The following is a 21,417-nucleotide window of genomic DNA, read 5'->3' on the forward strand; positions in this document are numbered from 1 at the left end:
GACTAAAACAGGATGATTCTCAATTGTTAGTTTGGAGAAAAAGATCACACAATGGGGGATAAGTCAGAATAGAATTTGAAAGAGAGGTAATACTAAAATGTGTAGGTGAGGGAGTGTCAATAAAGTTCAATAGACGTAAATCCTTAATCTAGACAAATTTTTAAGAAAAATAAAAGGAAATATTCCAAAAATCAACTTGATTCAGATGATCCCAGATGAAATATAGGGTGATGATAGATATACTAAAAAACCATTTACATTCCAAAGAGGATGAGAAGTCTGAGAGAGGATATCTAAAAAGACCCAAAAGAGAATCATATGATCATAATTCATTACGACCCCTAAGCCCTAGCACCCTAGCAACCTAAATACGTTTAATAAAAGAACATAGCAAAAATAGACATTCCCTATTTGTTGTATTGACAAAAATTGAATCAACGTTATCAAATTGCATTAAAGAAATTTTAACAATAACAAAAGGCAATAGAAGCAGGAAATAATTTATGCATAAGATTAACATTCCCTTGAGAACTGCAAAACAAATCGAAAACCATGGTGTAGACACTATTCCCTACATACGACTCCAGTACAGTGAAGGAAACCACTCCAAGAATTCAGCCGTCAATTCAAATACTTGTATTTCTCGGATTTTTCAAGAGAGTGATGTTATGTGCCAAATGGAGCCCATTATAGTGTATGGGCGCTAGATTGGGTCAACCTAGTATGTGATAAATTAAATAGCTTGATTTAACTGGTTCATTCGGTTTTGGAGCTTTTAGTGTATTGTTCAAGTATCTAATAAGTGATGACACAAGCAAATATTGTTCCAAATCGAAGACCTATCAGGAATTCTTGTATGTGGATTGAGTCATTGAAGGTGCAAAAAGGATTCTGTCCAGCACCCTGCCTGGGCTGCATGTGCATTGCTGGACTTGGTGAGGCATGAATAGATCGCCTCACCCCTGCTCGGGCAAGGCGCTCAGACAAGGATGAGGCGATCTTTTCATGCCTCACTGTGTCCGACGCTGCACATGCAGCCCTGACAGGGTGCTGGACAGGAGCCAACTCCCTGAGGGTGGCAGTAGCCCATTGGGTTCTGAGCCCATGCTTATCCACCAACTTCGTTATCGTGTTACCGGGTCAAACTACAGCCCATCTATGAATCCGACGGGTTCGAGTGGTCTAGTCAATCCAGATTCCAGAGTACTCTTAATTCCTCATTCTGGAGTTCTCTGGATTTCCCGTTTTATTTTTCCCGTCTGGGTGAAGAATTCTCTGGATTGAGGAAGGTGATCGATGGCGAGGAGGACAATACATTATGAACTCCTCAATAAATTTCTTAATTTTTCTACTACTGCTAAGGAACGTGATTGGTGGGGAGGAAGACGACAAAAGATGTCGATGTCGATGATGAGATCTGGACTTCAAGCAGCCCTTCGCAGAGGCGCACGAACAGCTCCTTCGAAAAGGAGCTTCGCTTCCTCTGCTCAACACGATGATGCCTGTGAGACATCTTCCTCTCTCACTTTCTCTCCGTCACAATATTAGGAAAAGGAAACCGACTTTGATTTTTTTTTTTTTTTTTTTTCTGCTTTGGTTCTTTTACGTTGTTAATTTTTATCCTCCGCGCTATTATTTTGATTTCGGTTCTATCTATATGTTATCATTCTCATCTGATATTATTGTCTTATATCATGTGGAAAAGCTGACATTTTTGCATTACTTGGGGTTTAGTAAGCATCTTGTTCGTGTTAGTTTTAAATTTTACTTATAATCTGCTCTATCCTTTATCAAAGATTAACAGATTCATATAAAAAGAAAGGGATGATTTCTCTGGAAGGGTTCATGAGAATTTTTTTTTAAAGTATGAAACCACTCTACATACAATTTTTTATTTATTTTTTTTATGTTTTGAACTAAAACCAGAAGGTGGTTCTTGTTCATTATTTTATTTTCCTTGTTTTGGCTCATCCTGTGTGTGACTTGATCACTCATCAAAGTGAGAAATATCATTGGTCAGATGAAGCGGAAAAATGGGAAAAGATAACTTACGTTGGCATAGCAGCGTGCACAGTCTTGGCAATTTACAACTTATCGAAGCCTCATCCACACTATGAAGAGCCTCCTGTAAGTTTTTCTTTGCCTCTACTGTGGGTTTCAGCTGTAAATATATGGATGTCTTTTTCGTCCAGATGCCCTGTCTTTCTCTCTGAAGTAAAATTCATAGCTAGTTTATTGCCATTCAGAGATATCCTCCTGGATTTGCAGTTTGGTACCCTGAAGATGGATTATCCCTAAGATTCTGAATTCTAGTCAACCCATATAGGTTTTTACGATGAGTATGAATACAAATAACACCTTGAGGCAGCATTAGCTTTGAATAATTTGGTGTCATTCAAAGTGCATGGAGGCGAAGGGTCAGGATTTTGAAAAAAAAAAAAGAAGGGTATGCTGACAGGCCTGTGTTTAGCCTCCCCTTCTTCAATATGGTAAGAGATAATGAGGCGACTCTGGCGTATTTTATTGAAGTAGTTTGGGGGGGGGGGGGGGGAGGTGGCTTGGTTTCAGCCAGTGCTGTGCCACTCTAGTATTGATGAGAACATAGTTGTCATGGCGTCGCCATGGCGTCCTGGCGCTGGAGAGGGTTGCATGGCGACTTTCTTTGATTTCTTCTTCCTGTCTCTCTTTCCCTCTTCGATTTCTTCTTCCTGTCTTCGATTTCTTCTTCCCTCTTCGATTTCTTCTTCGATTTCTGAATTTTCTTCTTAAAACTTGAGAAACAATAGAGAAAAAATAAAACATGGCTTGAGTATACATCTATTAACACATTAAAAATAGAGAAAATAAAAAATAAAACATGGTCGACATGCTCGCCATGGTGGGCGACATATCGATATATCGACGTTACACCCCTCCACCGATTTGGATCGCCGTGACGCCGTGACAACTATGGATGAGAATCCATGCTGAGAATTTTTTTTATATATATCTTTTTAGCATGCTTCATTGTTCAGCCAAAAGGCATCTGACTGTTAAAATCGTGGTTGTCTCTAGTCAACCCATATGCTTATTGGGAGCTTGGTCAGAGGAAATGATGCAGCAAGATTTATAAACCTGCAGGTAGTGGGCCCAACTAAAAATAAATTAAGTTTCAGGAACAGGGTGTGGTCGGCAATGGGAATCTGGTTCTAGATCTTTCACCAATGAGGATTTAAATTCTTGAAACAAAACAGACTTCTTAAAACTATTTTGAATCCAAGAACCATTTCTATAGCTCTGGATTTCAAATTGTGTTTTTAAATGTTCAAAAACTGCCCTACTTTGAAATTATAAATCAGATATCAGAACTCTGATTTCTGATAGACATATTGGACCGGGACAGGTAACTTAATAAATCTGAATTGTAGAATATATCAGAGCAACTGAAAGATTGTCACTGTTCACAGTGAATACCTTGGTATAGGTTGCCCATTGGTCATAGTGAATAAGGTACCCATTCCAATCCTTGCCCCAAAAAAAAAGTGATCATATTTCATTATTCTTGAACACACAGTAATGTGAGCTTACTATCCTATGATTAGACCTCTTCAAAATTGTAAAGGGAAAAAACAAGAGGAAATAATATTTAAATGCACAGTAATACAATACTCCATTATGTGAGCATTACTTTAAAATTAATTTCTTTTGATAAACAGAGTCTGAAGTTTTCCTGCATCTAGAAATCATGCAACCATATACGAATGGCCACAGACACTTGGGCTATCAACGAACTATTTGGTTGATTAATGTTATTGACTTGCAAACTGTTTTGTATAGAAATATGCTTGTAAAGTTGAGTGTATTTGGTTAATTAGTGCTACTGAGTTACAAACCTTTTTGTCTAGAATTGCCTGTAAAGTTGACATTGTATCCTTTATGGTACATTTTATGCAACAATCAATACGTAGATGGGGGAAAGCAGGTGACACACTGAACATGTTAGCTAGAGTTGGGTCCGCTACTATATTTGCAAATGCGTTCAAAGTCTGTTAATTTCGTTGCATATTGATTTTTGCATTCTGTAGTTCTGTTATTGTTGTTGTAGATTAACCAGTTTCCTGAAATATATTGGTCTTTCATTTGTTCACTTTCCAGAAAAAAAGATGCTAATTTTGTTTGTCTAGTGGTTTTCTCTAATGATTGTTCTTTACTTAATCCTTTTTCTGCAGCCATACCCATATTTGCACATCCGTAACAAGGAGTTTCCATGGGGTGAGTTTCATTCCTTTCAAATATTTTTGGAGAATCTTGCATTTTTTCAGTGGATTGTAGTACTTTATGTGAATAATGGTTTTCTTTTTTACACTCCCCTCTCTCTGAGTATTTGTTTTTGGTTGTATTGTTTTATTGCTGTAGTGTAAGGGAACCCACCATTATGCTTTGAATTATGTGTATGCTCTTAGATCTTAATATCATGGTTTCATACTAGCTGTATAATTTATGGTGTGACTATTATTAACGGGTTGTGATATTCATAATGATCTGTTTGTGACAATGGGAATCATCACGACCTGCCACATCAGCATAAATGGATGGGTCCATGTGATAAGAGTAGCTTACACTCATTTCACTGGTCAAGTTCCAGCTCCAGCCTAAAACAGGTAGGGGAAGTGCCTTATAAGTAAGTTTGGAATTAAAGAAAATTACAGAAATGCCATTAAATTTCATTGCAGTGAAATGGCATTCTAGGATGCACTTTTTTTTTTCTAATAATTTTGAAAGCTTGTTTAATGCTGAAATTTGATCTTGATGAGTGTGGGATCCTCTATCACATTGACACAGCCACTGATGTGGTTCAGTCTGGAAAGAGTCTTGGTACTCTGGAATGATAAAACCACACCTTAAAGACCAGAATCAGAATTGACTGAAACCAGTGTTTTAATGTGAATCTCAGGAAAAATGGTTTATTCTTTTAAGGGAAAATTACTTGTACACCTCTTGTACTATGGCCCGATTGCTTGATCACCCCAATTTTTCAAACAATTTACTTGAACACCCCCTGCATTTTAAGATTTCTAACAATTAGTCCCTATCCATTAGTCGGTCACCGTTTAGTGATGACGTCATGGGTTAGAAAAATCATAAATGTCCAAACTACCCTTTGGAGTTATTCAGCTGAAACTTATGAAATTAAAATGACCTACTTACTCTTTAACATCAACCCCCCTACTCCCTGAACTTAACGCCAGCCCCATCGCTGTCCTCTCCACCCCTGTCCCTGCCATCCCCGCAACCATTGCCCTGCACTCCCAGCGACCACCGCCAAACCCACCCCAGGCCCCAGCCCACCCGCATGCCATTGCCCAAGGCTCCAAGCCCCTGCACCCCTTGCCTTGTGTGCCTCCGTCCCTACCCCCTGCCCTGTCTGCCCCAGCCCTATGTCAAATCATTCCAAACCGAAGCATCAAAGTGGGTGAAATACGTGATGATCGGAGACTGTAGTAATTATGAATTGAATGGAAATGGTAATTGGGTGTACTTAATTTGATGGGATCTATCTATTTTATTTCCAATGGTGCTTTAGAGGTTGAGGGGAAGAGCTGGTTTGTACTCAGTGGTAGATTTGGTCATAAAAGTGTAAGCCATGTAAGTAAGGCAGAGTGAACAATAGAACCAGTTGAATTGTTAGATTAAATCTCCAACTCTATCTGTTAACAGTTCTAATTTGTTATTAGTGACTTTTCATATTCTTCTCTACTCTCGCTTTCTTGGTTTTTACCTTTATTTAATGAAAATTTAATGTTCTCTCGGTTTCCATATGGCATAGAAGATTTTCTCAAATACTTTCCCTTCCTCGTCATAATTTGCCCAGAAAATTCAGATGACATGTGAAGATATCAGTGCATGTAACCCTTTGTTCCTATTCTTAGATCCTGAAGAACTAGTTGGTGATCCATTTAATTCTTCAGTAGTCAAAAATGGTTTATCTGAGGCATAGTTGTCATGGCGTCGCCATGGCGTCCTGGCGCTGGAGAAGATGGCATATCGAGCTTCGACATGGCTTATGTATAAATATTGCCCGATATATGGGCATATCGGTCGATATTTGTGTAAAAAACTTAGGTTTTAATATTATTTTTTTTAAAACCATTTACAAGCTTAAATGCTTTTTCCTTGATTTGTATTGATCACATTAACATACAAAATTAAAACCATTAAACAGTACACTTTACTACTATACCCTAAAGCCCTAATTGGAATTGGAATTGGAATTTGGGAGATTTTAGAAATCACAAAGTGATTTGTCGAGACAGAGGAGAGACTTCGTGAGACAGAGACACGGAGACTGAGACTGAGACTGATGGAGTCAAGAAGACGAAGAAGTGAGAAGAAGAAGAAGAAAAACTGAAGCTGCAACTCTCGGCAAGTTCGAACCCATCAGGCAACCTCCAGGTGAGTAATTTTTTATTTTTTATTTATTTGGTTCTTCTTCTTCTTCTCAAATCTCCTCCGTCCTCCGGCGACTCTTCTTCTTCTTCTTCTTCGTCTTCAGTTCTTCTTCTTCTTCAGTTCTTCTTCTCACTTCTTCGTCTTCTTCAGTTCCGGCAACTCTCTCCGTGAGTTCTTCTTCTTCTTCTCACTTCTTCGTCTTCTTAACTTCTTCTTCTTGCCTTGCAGTTGCAGGCTTGCTTACAGTCGCTTTTTTTTTTTTTTTTTTTTCATTTTTTCTTCTTCTTGCCTTGCAGTTGCAGGCTTGCACATAGATAGAGAAGGTGTTTTTTTTCCCTTCTTCTTGCCCTGCACACAGCCACACATATACAATTACACACACAGAGACAGGGGAAAGAATCGAGAGACGAAGGTGGGGCAGGGATTTATTACAGATTTACAAGAAGTAGTTCTCTTTTTTTTTTTTTTTTTTCATTCTTCTTGCCTTGCGATTGCGAGCTTGCTACGATCACTAATCTATGTTTTCATACTTTCATATACACTAATGGATATTACACTTTCATGAATTAAACCATAGTATATTAGTGAGTACACTTTCATGTTGATTTTGATGTTATAGGATATATATTATATCATACTAAATGACATTAAAAATAGAGAAAATAAAAAATAAAACATGGTCGACATGCTCGCCATGGCGGGCGACATGTCGATATATCGACGTGACACCCCTCCACAGACTTGGATCGCCGTGACACCGTGGCAACTATGATCTGAGGTGAAAAGAATGCGTTAATATGATTATTCTTATTTTGTAGAAGGAAAAAGTGAGCATCAACTGTTCACTCAATTTACCCAAAAAAAAAACTGTTGACTCGGTTACATTCACCCTCTTATGCAAGACTTTTAACTCCATCGCTGTAATAATCCCCACAACGATATTGTGAAATCTTATTCTGAGTCTGAGGGTGTAGTTTTTGGGAGAAGAATCAAAACTGTGATGGCCGCAGGGCAAGGGGTAGGGGCGGAGGCACAGAGGAGCAAGGGGTGCATGGGCTTGGGCGATGTCATGCGGGTGGGCTGGGGCCTGGGGCCTCGGGTGGGTTTGGCAGTGGTCTCTAGGAGTGCAGGGCAAGGGTGGCGGGGATGGCAGGGGCAGGGGTGGAGAGGACGGCGGAGGGGTGGCGTGAAGTTCAGGGTGTAGGGGTGGGTTGCAGCAGGAGGTGTGGTTGCAGGAGGAAGAAGAAGAAGAAATAGTTAAAGGCATAGTTATCAAGGCATCGCCATGGCGTCTAGACTCCTTGGTCGCCTTGGACGCCTTGGGCACCATGGCGGGTGCCTTGCCGCCATGGCAGTGTCGCCTTGTTGTTTTACCCTCTAAAATTCCATTGTCGCCTTCCCGCCTTGACAACTATGGTTAAAGGGTGAGTTGGCCATTTTAACTTCATAAGTTTCAGTTGAATAACTCATAAGGGTAAAATGGACTTTTCCATTCAACCACTAGCGGCAGACTAACACAGTCAGGTTTCATGGGGCTTCAAGTAATTGTTTGAAAATTTGGGGTTATTAAGCAATCGGGCCATAGTATAGGGTGTGTACAAGTAATTTTCCCTTCTTTTAATTATCAAACATTACCTTAAGGATGTACCCGTGAGTAAATAATTTTGAAATTTCAGAAAAAGAAGAAAGAGAGGGTGGTAAACAAAAATTAGGAAGAAGACCAGTAACTCCTTAGAAACCCAGTAAACTGAACAGTAACTTGTATGTTGTAGTCAGTAGTCACCCAGGAAATAGACTGGCTTTAGATGAAGAAAGAATATTTTAATAGGAATCTGGAATCTGCGATTGATCTGTTTTAGAGAAAATCCAGGAGCAGAATATAGAATTCAGATCAGTAGTCTAAGGCTTAAGAAACTGAAATATGAACTCAAAATTCAGGAGATATCATCAACGGACCCTTAATTATCAAATCTAGGAGTAACCAAAACTGAAGTGAAGACGATTTAATCAAATCAAGCAATCTGAGAATTTAACCGAAAACAGGGGTTTGACCTAAAGTAGAAGAAATAATAAGTAAAAAGAATAAGAATAGAAGAAGTAATGTAAGACTCCCGAATAGGTCTAATCCCAGGCCGGATCAATTTGAAAATATCCAAAGAACAAGAAAGAGAGCAATGGGATCCCAAAGAGAACAATGGGATCTCAAAAGAACAAGAATGATGAGATCTCAAAAGATAACCAAGAGACAAATTGGTTGGAGGAGAATCAGATGATCTCAAATTGGTAATCACAAGAGAAATAATAATTATAAACCCACAAATTTGTAACCTGTTGAAGCAGCAATCAAGAATAAATAATCTCCTGAATAAAGAGAAGCCGCAACAATTGAACCAGTTGTGTTGAATGACTCTTGGATCTCAAAACCTTGATGCAAATTCCAGAATACACACCCGATGGCTTGGTTGCAGGTTTTAAAGCAAAGCAGTAAATAGAAGAAGAATGGGGATCGAGTAGGGAAGAAGAAGGGGGGAAAGGAAGGGTTGGTTATATCAGCCTGGGCATCTCACCCATCCTATCTCAGGATTTTCACAAAGGCTCAAGCCAATATTCATTAATCAAATTCGTGTACAATGTTGGCCTCCCTTGCAAACTTATATGGAAGACTCAAAAATAGACTTAAACATTAAAAAGGGAAGGTCTAACCCTATCTTTAATAAGGGAACCTAAATTGACTAGGAAAGTGAAATAATAAAGAAAACAGACTCAAAATAGGACTCTAACTGAACTAATGAAATAAATCCCGTTTTCCTACTTTCTACCCATATTTTAAGATCATTAAATTTGCCGATTACAAATTAAACCCATGGGATCGAAGTCCCATTTCATATATGGCACAACTCGAAGCTTATTTTCAATAAAATAAACCCTTTAGGTGACTTATCTACATCAAGAAGAGGAGAGGAAGAGATAACACCTGGCCAGAATATATAGAGGAGAGGAACAGTCAGTCAGACCAGAATCAACAGCCATGCAAGACGTGTAAATTCAATTTCCATTCATTCAAAACTGTTCGATAGGGGTGCTTACATATATGGAGCTACTAACAATACCAACTCACATATGGATTCCCACTCGCAAGCTGAAACTGAATTCCACATCTATACTGGACTCAACTCCTCTACCGCTAGTTCCATGTAGTCTCCTATGCATAGTTGTCATGACGTCGCCTTGGCGTCCAGGTGCATTTTTTTTAGTGGGCGCCTTGTTGGTGTCGCCTTAGTTCTTTGACTCCCTCTACTGCCTTGGTTCGCCTAGATGCCGTGACAATTATGCTCCTAGGAATCTATGATGACTCAAATACTACTAAATAAAAGCTAAACAGAGGATGGACCTTGGTGTAACAGTTAGGTTGCTCCATTATGACCAAGTGGTCACGGGTCTGAGTCTCTGGAAACAGCCTCTCTGCGAAGCAGGGGTAAGGCTGCGTACATTATGACCCTCCCCAGACTCCGCAGTGGCGGGAGCCTCGTACACTGGGTACTCCCTTTTTTAAAAGCTAAACAGTCTCCTGTAGCCATACCTGTCAACAATACCTAATTACCCCAATTTAAGTTTTCTCAAATTGAAATATTTTTTTTACCAAATAATCCTGGAAGACTAAGCTATCTTTTGCTGGACTCGATGGCTTAACTTAGGCCTGGATTCCCTTGGCCTAGTTTTCCAAACTGGATATTGCTTATCCAGACATGCAACTGCATCTGCATCACCCAGTCTACTGCGTAGTAAACGTGAACTGATAAGGTAGGCTAGGTTGAAACAAAGCAAACACTAGCGAACCTACAAAAAACTAGTGAACCAGAAAACTATCAATATGGAAGAAACTAAATGTGATTAGAAATTGCAAACCACAAATCTGATGGGGCTGAAACTAACATATGTTAGAGGTCGTACTGGGGTGAGTATGTGTTTAATTAGCAAAGTAAGATGATGGTTAGATTAGGAGATACGAACATGGACAGAAAATAGAAACCAAAGAAAACTTGAATAACTTTCAATCCATCAGTGCAATGGTGCTCAAGTTTGGGTCTAGTGGAGCAGAAGGGGAAGGGAATAACATAGTCAAAACTCAGCCCAATCTAAAGGTTAGATACTCAGAATACAGTGACTGAAATTCGGACATGTATGCTGTGAAAACAGTCATATCGCAGACCTGAAACAATATGTAAAATTAATAGAAAATAAAGGAGTTTATGAGGACAGCAACAAAGGACTATTAAGACACAAATAAGTTCAGAGTTATCTATCCAAAAAAAAAAATTCAGAGTTCACCCAATAACAGTCCATGATAGAGAGAGGGAAAATTGCTGAATACATACAGAATAGAAATGGAGGAAAGAGAAAAAAAAAAAAAGAAGATGAGAAGATAGAAGGGGATATGATCAATAGGCTTCACCACCAGTCCCAAACCAAGGATTCACCACCTTGGGTTGCACTTGCTTCACCACAAGAGCTACTCTTGGCATCACCACCTAAAATAGACATTCAATTGAACAATAGCCAAAATCTGTGGGCAGCATACCCCCTCATTTATTTATTGTTGTTGATAGCTACATCATAAAAACAGGAAACTCTTCTAAATAGAAAGAGATCCTTTACAATAAGGCAATTCTCAAAAATTAGAAAGTCTAAAAGAAAGGAAACAACTAAGTAGCAATACCAACTTGGCCTAGAAGTAACTACCATTACAACTTAGAAGCTATTATAAAATAAACATTAACTACTTAATCCTGTATAGCATAGTTGTCAAGGTGACCCAAGGCAGTGGATGGTTGCCTAAGAGCTTAGGCGACAAGCATAGTTGTCACGGCATCTAGGCTTGGGCAACAAGCATAGTTGCCCGTTACAATAGAAAATTCAAAATTACTTAATCCCTGACCCATATAATCCATTGTGGTCTTAAATATGGGCCTAACTTATGGAAACATGGGTTCAACTTGACCCAAAAAACTGAACCAAATCGAATCTGAAAATTGTTCTTCAACTGGACATGATCTGCATTATGAACTCGTGACAAAATCAGACATCATGAACATGTTACATTTATTTTTTTGCCTAGTAATTTTAGTGTTTGCATTATCATTCGATGGTTGTGGTGTTACACTACTGTGTAAAGTGCAACCTTTTGGGAAATTTAATAATAATCTTAATGCAATGTTTTCTTGTTATATTCTAGATTACTTATTCCTCTTCTTTTATCCAGTCCTTTGAAGCTGGCTGGTGAACCAGCATAACACTAATACTCATTATTAGCCTTGGCCTTGTAAATAATGGTTATCAAGTTGAAGGGGGGGTGTTTAGATACATTTTGACTTGTTTCTGTTTTAAGAAAAGGAAGGGGAAAAGAAACAATTTTAGTTTCTCTGTTTTTGTTTTGAACATATATATCCATCCAAATGGACTTGTTTTCAAAACTAAAATGATTTATTTGTTTGCGTCCAAATTAAATTGTTTTCAATCAATACTTAAGTTAACTGATTCTCGTCCATTAGTGGTTGGTTATTTCGTGTAAAAGGGACAGAAATGGGATGGCAACAGGGATGGGTTGGGAGGAAGAAAGACGCCGTTGTTGCTGGGGTTGCCAGAGGGTGGGGGACAGCAAAGACTAATGCTGTTTTTGTCCTCAAAACTGTTTTTCTGTTTCCAAACACATTCCCCTCCAACCCCCCCCCCAAAAAAAAAAAAAAAAAAAAAACCTGTATCTAGACATCCCCCAAATGTGATAATTTATTTCTGTAGTCATCCACAACAATAGCTCTTCATGCTTTAGGGTTTTAAATTGGTGTAACATCTTCAATATTTTTCTTTTTCTGCAAATATAGGTTGATTTTCTATCTTTTAAGAGGGAAGAGAAAGATTGCATGCTAGCATTGTAAAGGCTTGTCAAATAAAACTGTGTTGGATGTAATTATTGCGGTCAGCAAATAACAACCGCATTTTCTAGTAGATTGATCCATTCTGATGCCCGAAACCCTTATATTGGGGCACTATGGCCCTCTAAAGCAATAATAATTCTTTAATTATGGTGAACAGTGTAGGGTCCTTTTGGAATTGGAAAACAGTCTCAGGAATAAACTGAGAATAGTTACTTAAGCGGAGGGTACTTATTAAATAAAAATGGGACCAAATAGGACCACTTCTAGTGGGCAAGGGTATATTTGTAATTTCAGTGAACAGTATCATCTTCGACCCATGATAGGAACATAAACCCAGTGGTAAAACCTTATCAAAGAATAAACTATAACTCCTCAAACAATTCTATGATTTCAGAACTTAGGGTCGGCTCTTAATCCAGAGCAGAAAACAATACTTTGGAGGATTTAAGTGGTGCAATAGCCTAGTTGCAGGAAAAAAATCTCAAAACAGAGTTTGGTTGCTGTTTGGTGATTTCAGACCTGGAAATTAAAGAATCGATCTTATAACTTCAAAGATATCAGTAATAATGTGTCAAACATAAAATCTGGAGAGAAACAGATCTAGTGTGTAGTAGTTACCAACAGATTAAGCAAGCTGAAACGAGTCTGGAAAACAGAGGTTCTTTCAGCTTTTAAACAAATGAAATAAGAGAAAGAAGAAAAAGGTACAGAAGAAGGAAGAAGGATAGCTCACAATTGATCTGAAGAAGCCAGGCCTTGAAGAGAATCAGAAGAGAGGAAACTGTGCCAGCGGCCAGCAAGCACATGCCAAAGCAACATAGCAAACCAGTTTTATTTCTTATTCCATTCCATTCTTAATCCTTGGTTACATACTTGTATAGAAAGAGGATAAAAATCGATTCCTAATAAAATACTAAAATTGAAAATAAATTTGACTCCAACTCTTGCACTGAAATAGAGTGAATCAGACTCAGTCTTTCCTACAACTCTATCAACAGGAATAAAATAATTAAAAAAAAAAAAGAATATTACAAAATAGCCCTAAGCAACCATGTACATAACTGCATCACATTCCAGCAATCATGTGATGTTAAACAAATGCTCTTTAATTGAAACTGCGCCTAGTTTCTAGCGATGATGTGTTGTTGTATCATGTCATCTGATAATGATCTAAATTGTTTCGATAATACATAGTATGACCGTATGATGACCAATATGGAATATTGATGGAAATATGTATCACATGGTTGTTAGTTGATGGAAATCTTTGTGGAGTTAGCTGGATAATTAGTTGATTCATTATTTTTGTGATTTCTTTCTGAACTATAGGGAACATTGTATTAAGAGACAGATGCTAGTCATTCACAAATAATGCATGAAATAAAAGCATAAAAAATGATTATTCTAATAACTAATGTTATCATAAAATATTAAAGGTATTTCAGTTAAGGGTATATGTCTCTAACAATTTGAAGTTCTGAACTCTTTGAGAAGGTTAAATTAGTGGCCTACAATGAGTTGTGTTTACAATTTCTTGATTGACTTAGAGTGCTTTGCTTTTGTTCCATGTGGTATGCTGTCTAATCCCTTTTGCAGCATCTACTGATATCTTTTGTCATTGACACAGACATCTCTGTGGCTTGGGTTCTAAGCCTCAAAACTTTCCAAATTTAACTAAGTTTACCCACTGAAATTCCAGTGAAAATTTTCTTGTGAATTCGATTTGTGAAAAAAATTTGATCCTTTGTGATTCATGATCAAACTATTTCTATCATTTGAGTTGAATTTCTCAGACTCTTTGGGATGATTGAATAACCAGTCACATTGATTTATGTTCAATTTTAATTGATTTCTGCGTGATTGTAAAGCTTTTGACAATTTTCTTCTTGGCATATTATGGTACAGGTGAGCATAGCCTTTTTGAGAAGAAACATAAAGACCATTGATGGGCACTCGCAGTAGATATCGCTTTAAACATTAAGATATGGTTAGAACATTCCCTTGCTTCCTCAATGATGCAGCTATGCGTAGGGTTTATTAGGGTTATTTATGTAATTTGCTTTTTAATTTTATCTTGTTGGAGTTATTTCAGTTTAGAACCAATTAGTAGTCTTCTTTTTTTTTTTTTATTTCCCTTATATATAGATGTATTCCATCGAGATTATGAAGGGCTCTGACCTCTGGGACCTCTGGGTTCTCCTTTTTTTAAATTTTAAGCCGATTCCTTTGGCCGATTTAATAATGACCGATTCAAGACTGATCAGACCAATCCAGACCGATTGCGTTCTTTAAAACCTTGAGCTCATTTGATAAATACAGATCCTGGAGCTCATCCGATAGTTTCTATGAGCTCTATGACATCGCTCATCAAGGACCGGAATAATGTATAGAAGTTGGAGTGCTCTCTTCCGATTGAAGAAGACATGAAGGACATGAAGAAGAAAAGCAAATAACATAACGAGGTAGCTCATTTCAAGATGGATGTTAGAAGGTGCAGAATGAGAAGCAAGTGGACCTCTGGCCTCTACTAGCCCAAACCTTGTGGAATGGACTCGCAAACAAAAGCACAGAAAAGGGGGAGGGGGAGGGGGAGGGGAATGGTGGGAAACAATTTCATCAACTAGGGACTCACATAATTCTCACCTATACGGAGATCACTGACATCAATATTTGCTTCCAGGATTCTCTGCAACATATTGGTCCAAATTGCAAGTTTGTCGATCTTTCTCTGTTCCATTACCATGTCCCTCTTCTCCTTTTCCTTTCTTCATCTTCTCTATTGTGATCAAGTCTATATCTTTTTACACTTTCCCTCTCTATTTTCTCCCTCCATCTCATCTTCTCTAAGGTTGAGGTTCTTTGCTTGTCGTGTATAACTGGTTTCAGAAGTCTTTCCTTTAATGGTAGCCCTCATCCTTCCCCTGCTCAATTCCTTTGTTTGGGGGTTGTATCATCATTGTCTGCAAACTTTTGCTATGTGGGTTTATTGGGCCTGGGGTGGGACTTAATTCTGTTTCTTCTATTTTTGTTATTACTTTTATCATTACTGGGGTGAGAGGGTATATTATCTTGAGTTACGTCTCTTAGACACACTATTCATCTTCTTCATCTCAGAGATGGCGGTGGCGATGTTTTTCATCTCCCTCTTCTAAATCTGGTTTCACTCATCGCCGGCAGGTAAGTATGATCCTGATGCTTTGTTGGGAATCTCCGCTCCATTGAAGTCGGCACAAGGTGCTTGAGAACCATCGGAGTTCATTTCAAGTTCTTCCTCTGAAAAAGCTACCAACCCCAATAGTGTTCCAAGCAGACCTAAAATGAGGTAAGAAACCTCGAATACAGATGAAGATATTGAATGTTTCTGCCTCTGGCTAACTCGAGTCCTAAAGGTGTGAATCTTTTTTCAAAATTAAGAGGTAGGGTTTCGTCCTGTTTAATCCCTAAAGCATCTTCGGGGAATGGGGTTTCCCAAGCGATGGTCTCCATGTCTTCATCTGAATTTTCGGCTATATTGTTGGTTGGCTGAAACCTCCGGTATACTTGTTGAAAGACATTAATCCCCCTGGTTCTTTTTCCCATTTTTTTATCATGTAGTTTCTCTAAACATATTTGGTTTGCAGGGTCTTTAGGTATGCATACTGAAACTTTCTGAGCTCCATCTCTTCGTCTTTTTTGACTCTTTCCTTTGTGATAGCTCTCTTACTATAATTGATAAGCATTCTATTCTTGCTGTTGCTGCTATCACATGTTATTTTATATGGTTATCACGTTATCAATGCCATTTCTCATGTTTAGTTCTAAACCCTTCTTCCTATTTGGACTTTGGTGTTTCAGGATGTCTTCAAGAAGCAGAAGCAAGGGGTCTTCGACAGCGACTGCAGGGAGCAATGGAGATGGTATACACAGAATTAGAAGTTTGGACAGCATATCAGGACTTGGTTTTATGGTTTGATAAGAGCAGGTCATGTTGGTCTTGGGAGTTTTTCTCTTTGGTATTGGATCTATCTATTACTCTTCCACGGTTTGGGTCTGTAAATATTTTAAAACAGGATATGTTACTTGTGTCTGTACAGTAGGTTGGTCATAAGGCTTGTGCTGCTAGGTTTAGGGGTTGCGTCTTAGTCCATGTAATTTCTGTTCTCTTTCTCAATGTTATTTGGAATCATGGACAATGCATTTTGGCTTAGAAATTGGCATTACTCCCAATCCCATCCCGCTCAAGGGTACTTACTGTGAATGCTTATCCTTTCCCTGCTTCTCTGCAGTAAGCGACTAGATACTTCTCAGGCTGCATGATGTAGAAGACATTTATGCCTCGGGATGCATTTGTATGCGCAGATCTGGAATGAGTGTCTGGATTTGATGGGAATTGTTGCAGTATTTGAATCTTCACCAAAGCCATATTATTGGGAATCTATTTAGGGTTTAGGGGTTTAGGGATATTAATCCAGTTGTTTGGATGCGTCAGATTTTCAAGGATCTGATAATATGAATTTGGGTATTTAGACTACAAAATGCATCTTTATCCTTTTTATACCAGCACGATTCATCCACTGTACACTTGATTGCTGAGGGCCTCATTCAAATTTATTCTCTTAAAGACGGTAACTAAATCACAAGGAGAAAGACTGCCTGGTTGTGTGACTCATATGCCTAGGCACACAAGCATGCAAAATTATCATCTTGTCCCCATGAAAGAAAAAAAAATCTCATCCATGTTGATGTCCCTGTGTACTCATTGACCCCTCCCTTAGTGTAAGGGTCAAGCAATCACGCAGCGATCTCTTGCCCATCAATCACAATCTACGGGTGGTCCAACTAATGGTGCCATGTGGGAAGGTGATGACACTATTTTAACGATTAGATTTCAAGGGAATAGGCTGGAGAGGCCACTTCTCTAATTTCAGACTAAGGATTCAATTACAGTAGCAGATGATTTTGATCAGTCCAATCGTATGGCTGGGTGGGCCTCTATAATTATTCATTGGGAGCATGATTACTTTTATGGGATGTGGCTTAGGGAAAAATTATCCTCTCAGGTTCCCTGCCAGGTACAGTTCCCTAGTCCCTCTAATAAGAGGGGGTGGACCCTACTCAGGCATGGGATAAAGTGATCATTTTCGCCTCCCATGAGAGGAACCGTATGAACTGTACCGGGTAAGGAACCTGAGAAGATAAAGATCCGGTTGGTTTCACATGCGATGCAATGGAGGCACAAGCCAGATGTCTTCTCCAAGGATCGTTATCGCGTCAAGTGTGCATCGTGCGGCTGGGCACCGCCCATGTGCGCACGGTGGGACCCACTATGCGCACATGGGCGGTGCCCAACTGCACGATGCGCACTTGACCACGTCAAGTACTTGACGCGATAATTTTCCCTTCTCCAACAGCTAAAAGCAGGTGTGCAGATGGGATTCGAATCAATATAAATGTGGGCATTGGATGACAAGCTAATGAAGCAGTCCCTAAGCATCAGGATACAATATGGCCATGGGATTGTTTTCAAGCATTACTGATGATGGAGAAATACTGTGTGAATTCTCAAACTTAAAATTTAAGGTCTGTTATGCAGGATGTTAAATGTCTGGCTAATTAGGCCAGGTCAGGTAGATGGGAGTATGAGAAGTATGATGCTGCTTGCAGACTTGTACTTTTCCTTCTAAGTTAAAGTTAAAAAAAGAAATTAAAAAAAAAAGTTCAGGACCCAATCCTTACGCAGCGTTATTGTTTTTCTATTTGATTATGTTTTCTATTTCTGTGAAGAAAAGTTTAGATTACTTTAGAAGAGGAAAGTTGCAGATTTCGTAGTTCAACAAAAGTAAATAAGATCTTCCCTCTGCTAACAACAGGCATGACGTCCCCTTCCAAATACAAAGGCTCCACACCTTTAAAGTGAAGAAAGGGAATGCAAAAGCCTCTCCTACAGGGCTGCATCTGTGGAAGCCCCATTTTCAGGACTACACAGAAAAAGAGGAGTTCCAATAACTTTAGCACTTCTATTGTTTTTCTGATGAAAACCACCACCTCTACCATTTTTTTACCACAGCAAACCAAATTTCGGACTGCAAAATAAAAGTGTATAATGTGTAATTGGAGCTAGAGTGCCCCATGAACATACCACTCCACCTTTTGTCTGTTCTCTTGCTGAAACACCACACTGCAAATTATAAACCCTGATCTCCCAGTAGTCTGTTTTGATGGAGTCTTGAGGATGATCATGTTGACACAGTACAAATTGTCACCAAATAAACTTTAATACTGGTTATGCAATGGAGCTGCATTAGTAATTATGGACTTGTTTTGACTTAACAGAGATCATCTAGAAGAGCCAAGACTCATGATGCCAAGGTGGCGACCAGTTAGAGCTATTTAAGCTACCCGTAAGAAGAAATATATGCAGATTCAAGATAACCGATGAACAACGGACACTATTGAATTTTACAATTACAAGCTTGACAACTCAACCTACTCATCCTCCTGAAACACTGATTAATGTTCCAAGAACAAAAACAAGCAAGAAACTTACATATTTTCTCATCTAGTTCAGTAAGAAAAGAAGCAAGTAAAGGGCTATTACTGTTATTGTCACTCTGTTGCCACATCATCATGATTCGTTCCTTCAGTTTTGATCTCTGGCAAGGTTCCTAGATCTGTCCGAGTTTCTTTCACTTCCTGGGGGATGGATGAATCAGAAGCATCGGTGGTGTCATGTTGAATTGCAGTTGCATGCTCATTTTCATTGGTCATTGAAGATGTGGAGCCATCCTTATTTTCCTCCATTCCAGTAGTTTTGTCAGACTTTTCTCTCTGAACCATTTCAGCATTCTCATTTATGGTCAAAGATGATGATCCATCCTCTGCTCCAGCAGTTGCATTAGCTCCCATGGCCTGCAATTCTGGAACAACAGAACTAGAATTACCAGAAGCATCGGTTGGTTCTCCAGTGGCTACATCTGAATTTTCAGTGTTTAGGGCAACATTTGTATTGGCCTCTGGTTTCCCCTCCCTATCTGTTGTATTGGAGTTTATCTGCTCCGATACAACAGTTTGCAAGTAGTTGTCACCTCCAGTAGGTCTTCCACTTGCCTCTGATGTATTTTGACGTTGAGTTGGATCAGTGATGGTCTCAGTTGTTGAGTCATCATTCACCTCTATTTGATTGTTGGATTCTGTTGTTAATGTTGAATTAGAAGTAGTTTCATGCTCTGATTCAGACAAGGTTCCTTCGGTACCCCTCTCTTCAGTGGCTGTAGCATTTGCAGAGAGGTTAACTTCAACTTTTTCATCTTCTCCCACTTTCTCTTCAGTCGCTGTAGCATTTACAGAAGGATTAGCAACAACTTTTTCATCTTCTCCCATCTTTGGGCTTGAATCATTCTCATTGGCAGTGACTTCCTCGATACTGTGGGATGTATTTTCCTGCTCTGACTCATTGTTTCCTACATTCTCTACTTGCCCTTCCATGTTTGAGCCCCCTGAATCTTCAATTTCGTGGGTATCCCGGACCACAGCACTGGAAGCATCATCACCCTTATAATTCTCCTCTCGTGCTTCCTGAGTAATCCTGTCTCCTCCATCACGATCCTGATCCTCTGATGAACCGCTATCATCATTCTGTTCTTCCTTCTCATTTTCTTTCTCTTCCCTGTCCTTTTCTTCTTCATCAAAGAAATCTTCTCCACGTTCAGCTTCCTCGTCTGCTCTCTCTTGATCATGTTCATCTATCTCATCATCTCCACCATCTCGTCCTTCTTCTTCAGTTTCTTCGGGCTTGTTTTCATCTTCTTCAGGCTTGTTTTCTTCTTCTTCGGTTTCTTCTTCATTTTGACTCTCAGTCTCCGAAGCTGATTCCTCCACACGTGGATGGAGGTCCTTTCTTCCGAGTTTAATGATTTCATGCCCACTTTCTACCTTCTCTGAGATTTTTTTAGTGTTCTCAAATTCCTTTTTCTTATCGTGGGAGTGTTTGACTTGGTAAAGCAACCAGATGCAAATGGCAAGCAATACACATATTTGGAGAATATGTTTAACCTTGAACCCTTTGGGTCTCTGATTCCTACTTGGTGATTGCCTAAACATGTTTAGTTCAACAGCTCCTCAGCTGTGAAAATCTGGTCTCTGCCCAAGCCAAAGAACAACATGGAATGGAATCAAAATAAGAAATTTGTCCAGCTGAACAACAATACTGTATAGACAAAGAGATGCAACAAGCAAACGGTTGAAAAATGACATATATCAGAAAAAGAAAAAAAAAACCCAACAAAATCATCTTCAAAGATAATCAGACCTAGCTCTAACCAAAACCAAACATTAATCTAGTCACACAATAGAATGCATAAATGAAGGGCTCAGATTATACAATGTGGGTAAGAGTAAGACACATATTCGTAATACTTGGTCTAGAGAAACCCTATCAACAAATAACTGTGAATTTATAATTCCAGATGGAACCACCATTGCACAAAATTTAAAACCGTCCATAAAGAGATACGGGTTCAACATCCCCTGCAACTCCCAACTCCCAACTATCTCCCCTCTCTCCACCCCCCACCCCAAAAGAAAATAAAAATAAAATAAAATAATTCCTGCAGAAAAGAAGAGGAAGAATAAGGATTCCCGATTTAGGTACAACCAGACTGTAATTTCCAAAAAACCAAAAGCTCCTAATTTGGGCTATTACGAAAATTTTCCATGTAAGAGCTGAAGTGGAAAGAATACATACTAAGACAAACAAAGCAGATAACCGAAGCAGCAGAGATTCGGAGTAACTACCGATCCATCTCCCTCACCAGAGATCGACAATTTGCAGGATCAAACTACAGAAAACAAAACCCTAAGACTCCAACGGACTAAGCCCAGAATTGATCAGCGATTAATCAGACAACCCATAAGTTAAAATTGTAACTTCAATTAACAGAAAGGGAAATCATGTGACAAAGACGATGAGAAGCCAAAAGGAAAACCCAAACAATGAGTAACCAAAAAGCAGGGTTTCTCAACCAAAACCCTCACTACAGAAAAGAAAAAGCACTCTTAACCTATGCTGATATGCTCA

The 21,417-nt window shown here is 39.0% G+C and overlaps 2 protein-coding genes across 3 annotated transcripts; one reads left to right on the forward strand and one right to left on the reverse strand.

Moving 5' to 3' along the window:
* Positions 1-1,284: 1,284 nt before the first annotated feature.
* Positions 1,285-16,547, forward strand: LOC122662132 (cytochrome c oxidase subunit 6a, mitochondrial-like). Of its 2 annotated transcripts, none has more exons than XM_043857697.1 (5): positions 1,285-1,504; positions 2,021-2,127; positions 4,209-4,251; positions 14,268-14,349; positions 16,190-16,547. In XM_043857697.1, exons 1-4 carry the CDS (start codon positions 1,297-1,299, stop codon positions 14,306-14,308), a joined length of 399 nt encoding a protein of 132 aa, XP_043713632.1. In that variant the 5' UTR covers positions 1,285-1,296; the 3' UTR covers positions 14,309-14,349; positions 16,190-16,547. The 2 variants fall into 2 exon arrangements, with proteins under 2 accessions (XP_043713632.1, XP_043713633.1); XM_043857698.1 differs by having other exon boundaries at positions 16,197-16,547.
* Positions 16,548-18,819: 2,272 nt separating this feature from the next.
* LOC122662113 (myb-like protein X) lies at positions 18,820-20,538 on the reverse strand. The gene has a single exon (XM_043857675.1). It carries the CDS (start codon positions 20,439-20,441, stop codon positions 18,948-18,950), a length of 1,494 nt encoding a protein of 497 aa, XP_043713610.1. The 5' UTR covers positions 20,442-20,538; the 3' UTR covers positions 18,820-18,947.
* Positions 20,539-21,417: the final 879 nt, after the last annotated feature.

Source organism: Telopea speciosissima, chromosome 5 (genome assembly GCF_018873765.1).
Source record: "Telopea speciosissima isolate NSW1024214 ecotype Mountain lineage chromosome 5, Tspe_v1, whole genome shotgun sequence".
Taxonomy (NCBI): Eukaryota; Viridiplantae; Streptophyta; class Magnoliopsida; order Proteales; family Proteaceae; genus Telopea; species Telopea speciosissima.

Bases quoted from the DNA above. Each gene is read 5' to 3' on its own strand.
- LOC122662132 (XM_043857697.1), top strand. From the start codon at position 1,297: ATGGCGAGGAGGACAATACATTATGAACTCCTCAATAAATTTCTTAAT. The intron at 2,128-4,208 runs GTAAGTTTTTCT...CTTTTTCTGCAG, and splicing joins CACACTATGAAGAGCCTCCT to CCATACCCATATTTGCACAT. The intron at 4,252-14,267 runs GTGAGTTTCATT...ATTATGGTACAG, and splicing joins TAACAAGGAGTTTCCATGGG to GTGAGCATAGCCTTTTTGAG.
- LOC122662113 (XM_043857675.1), bottom strand. From the start codon at position 20,441: ATGTTTAGGCAATCACCAAGTAGGAATCAGAGACCCAAAGGGTTCAAG.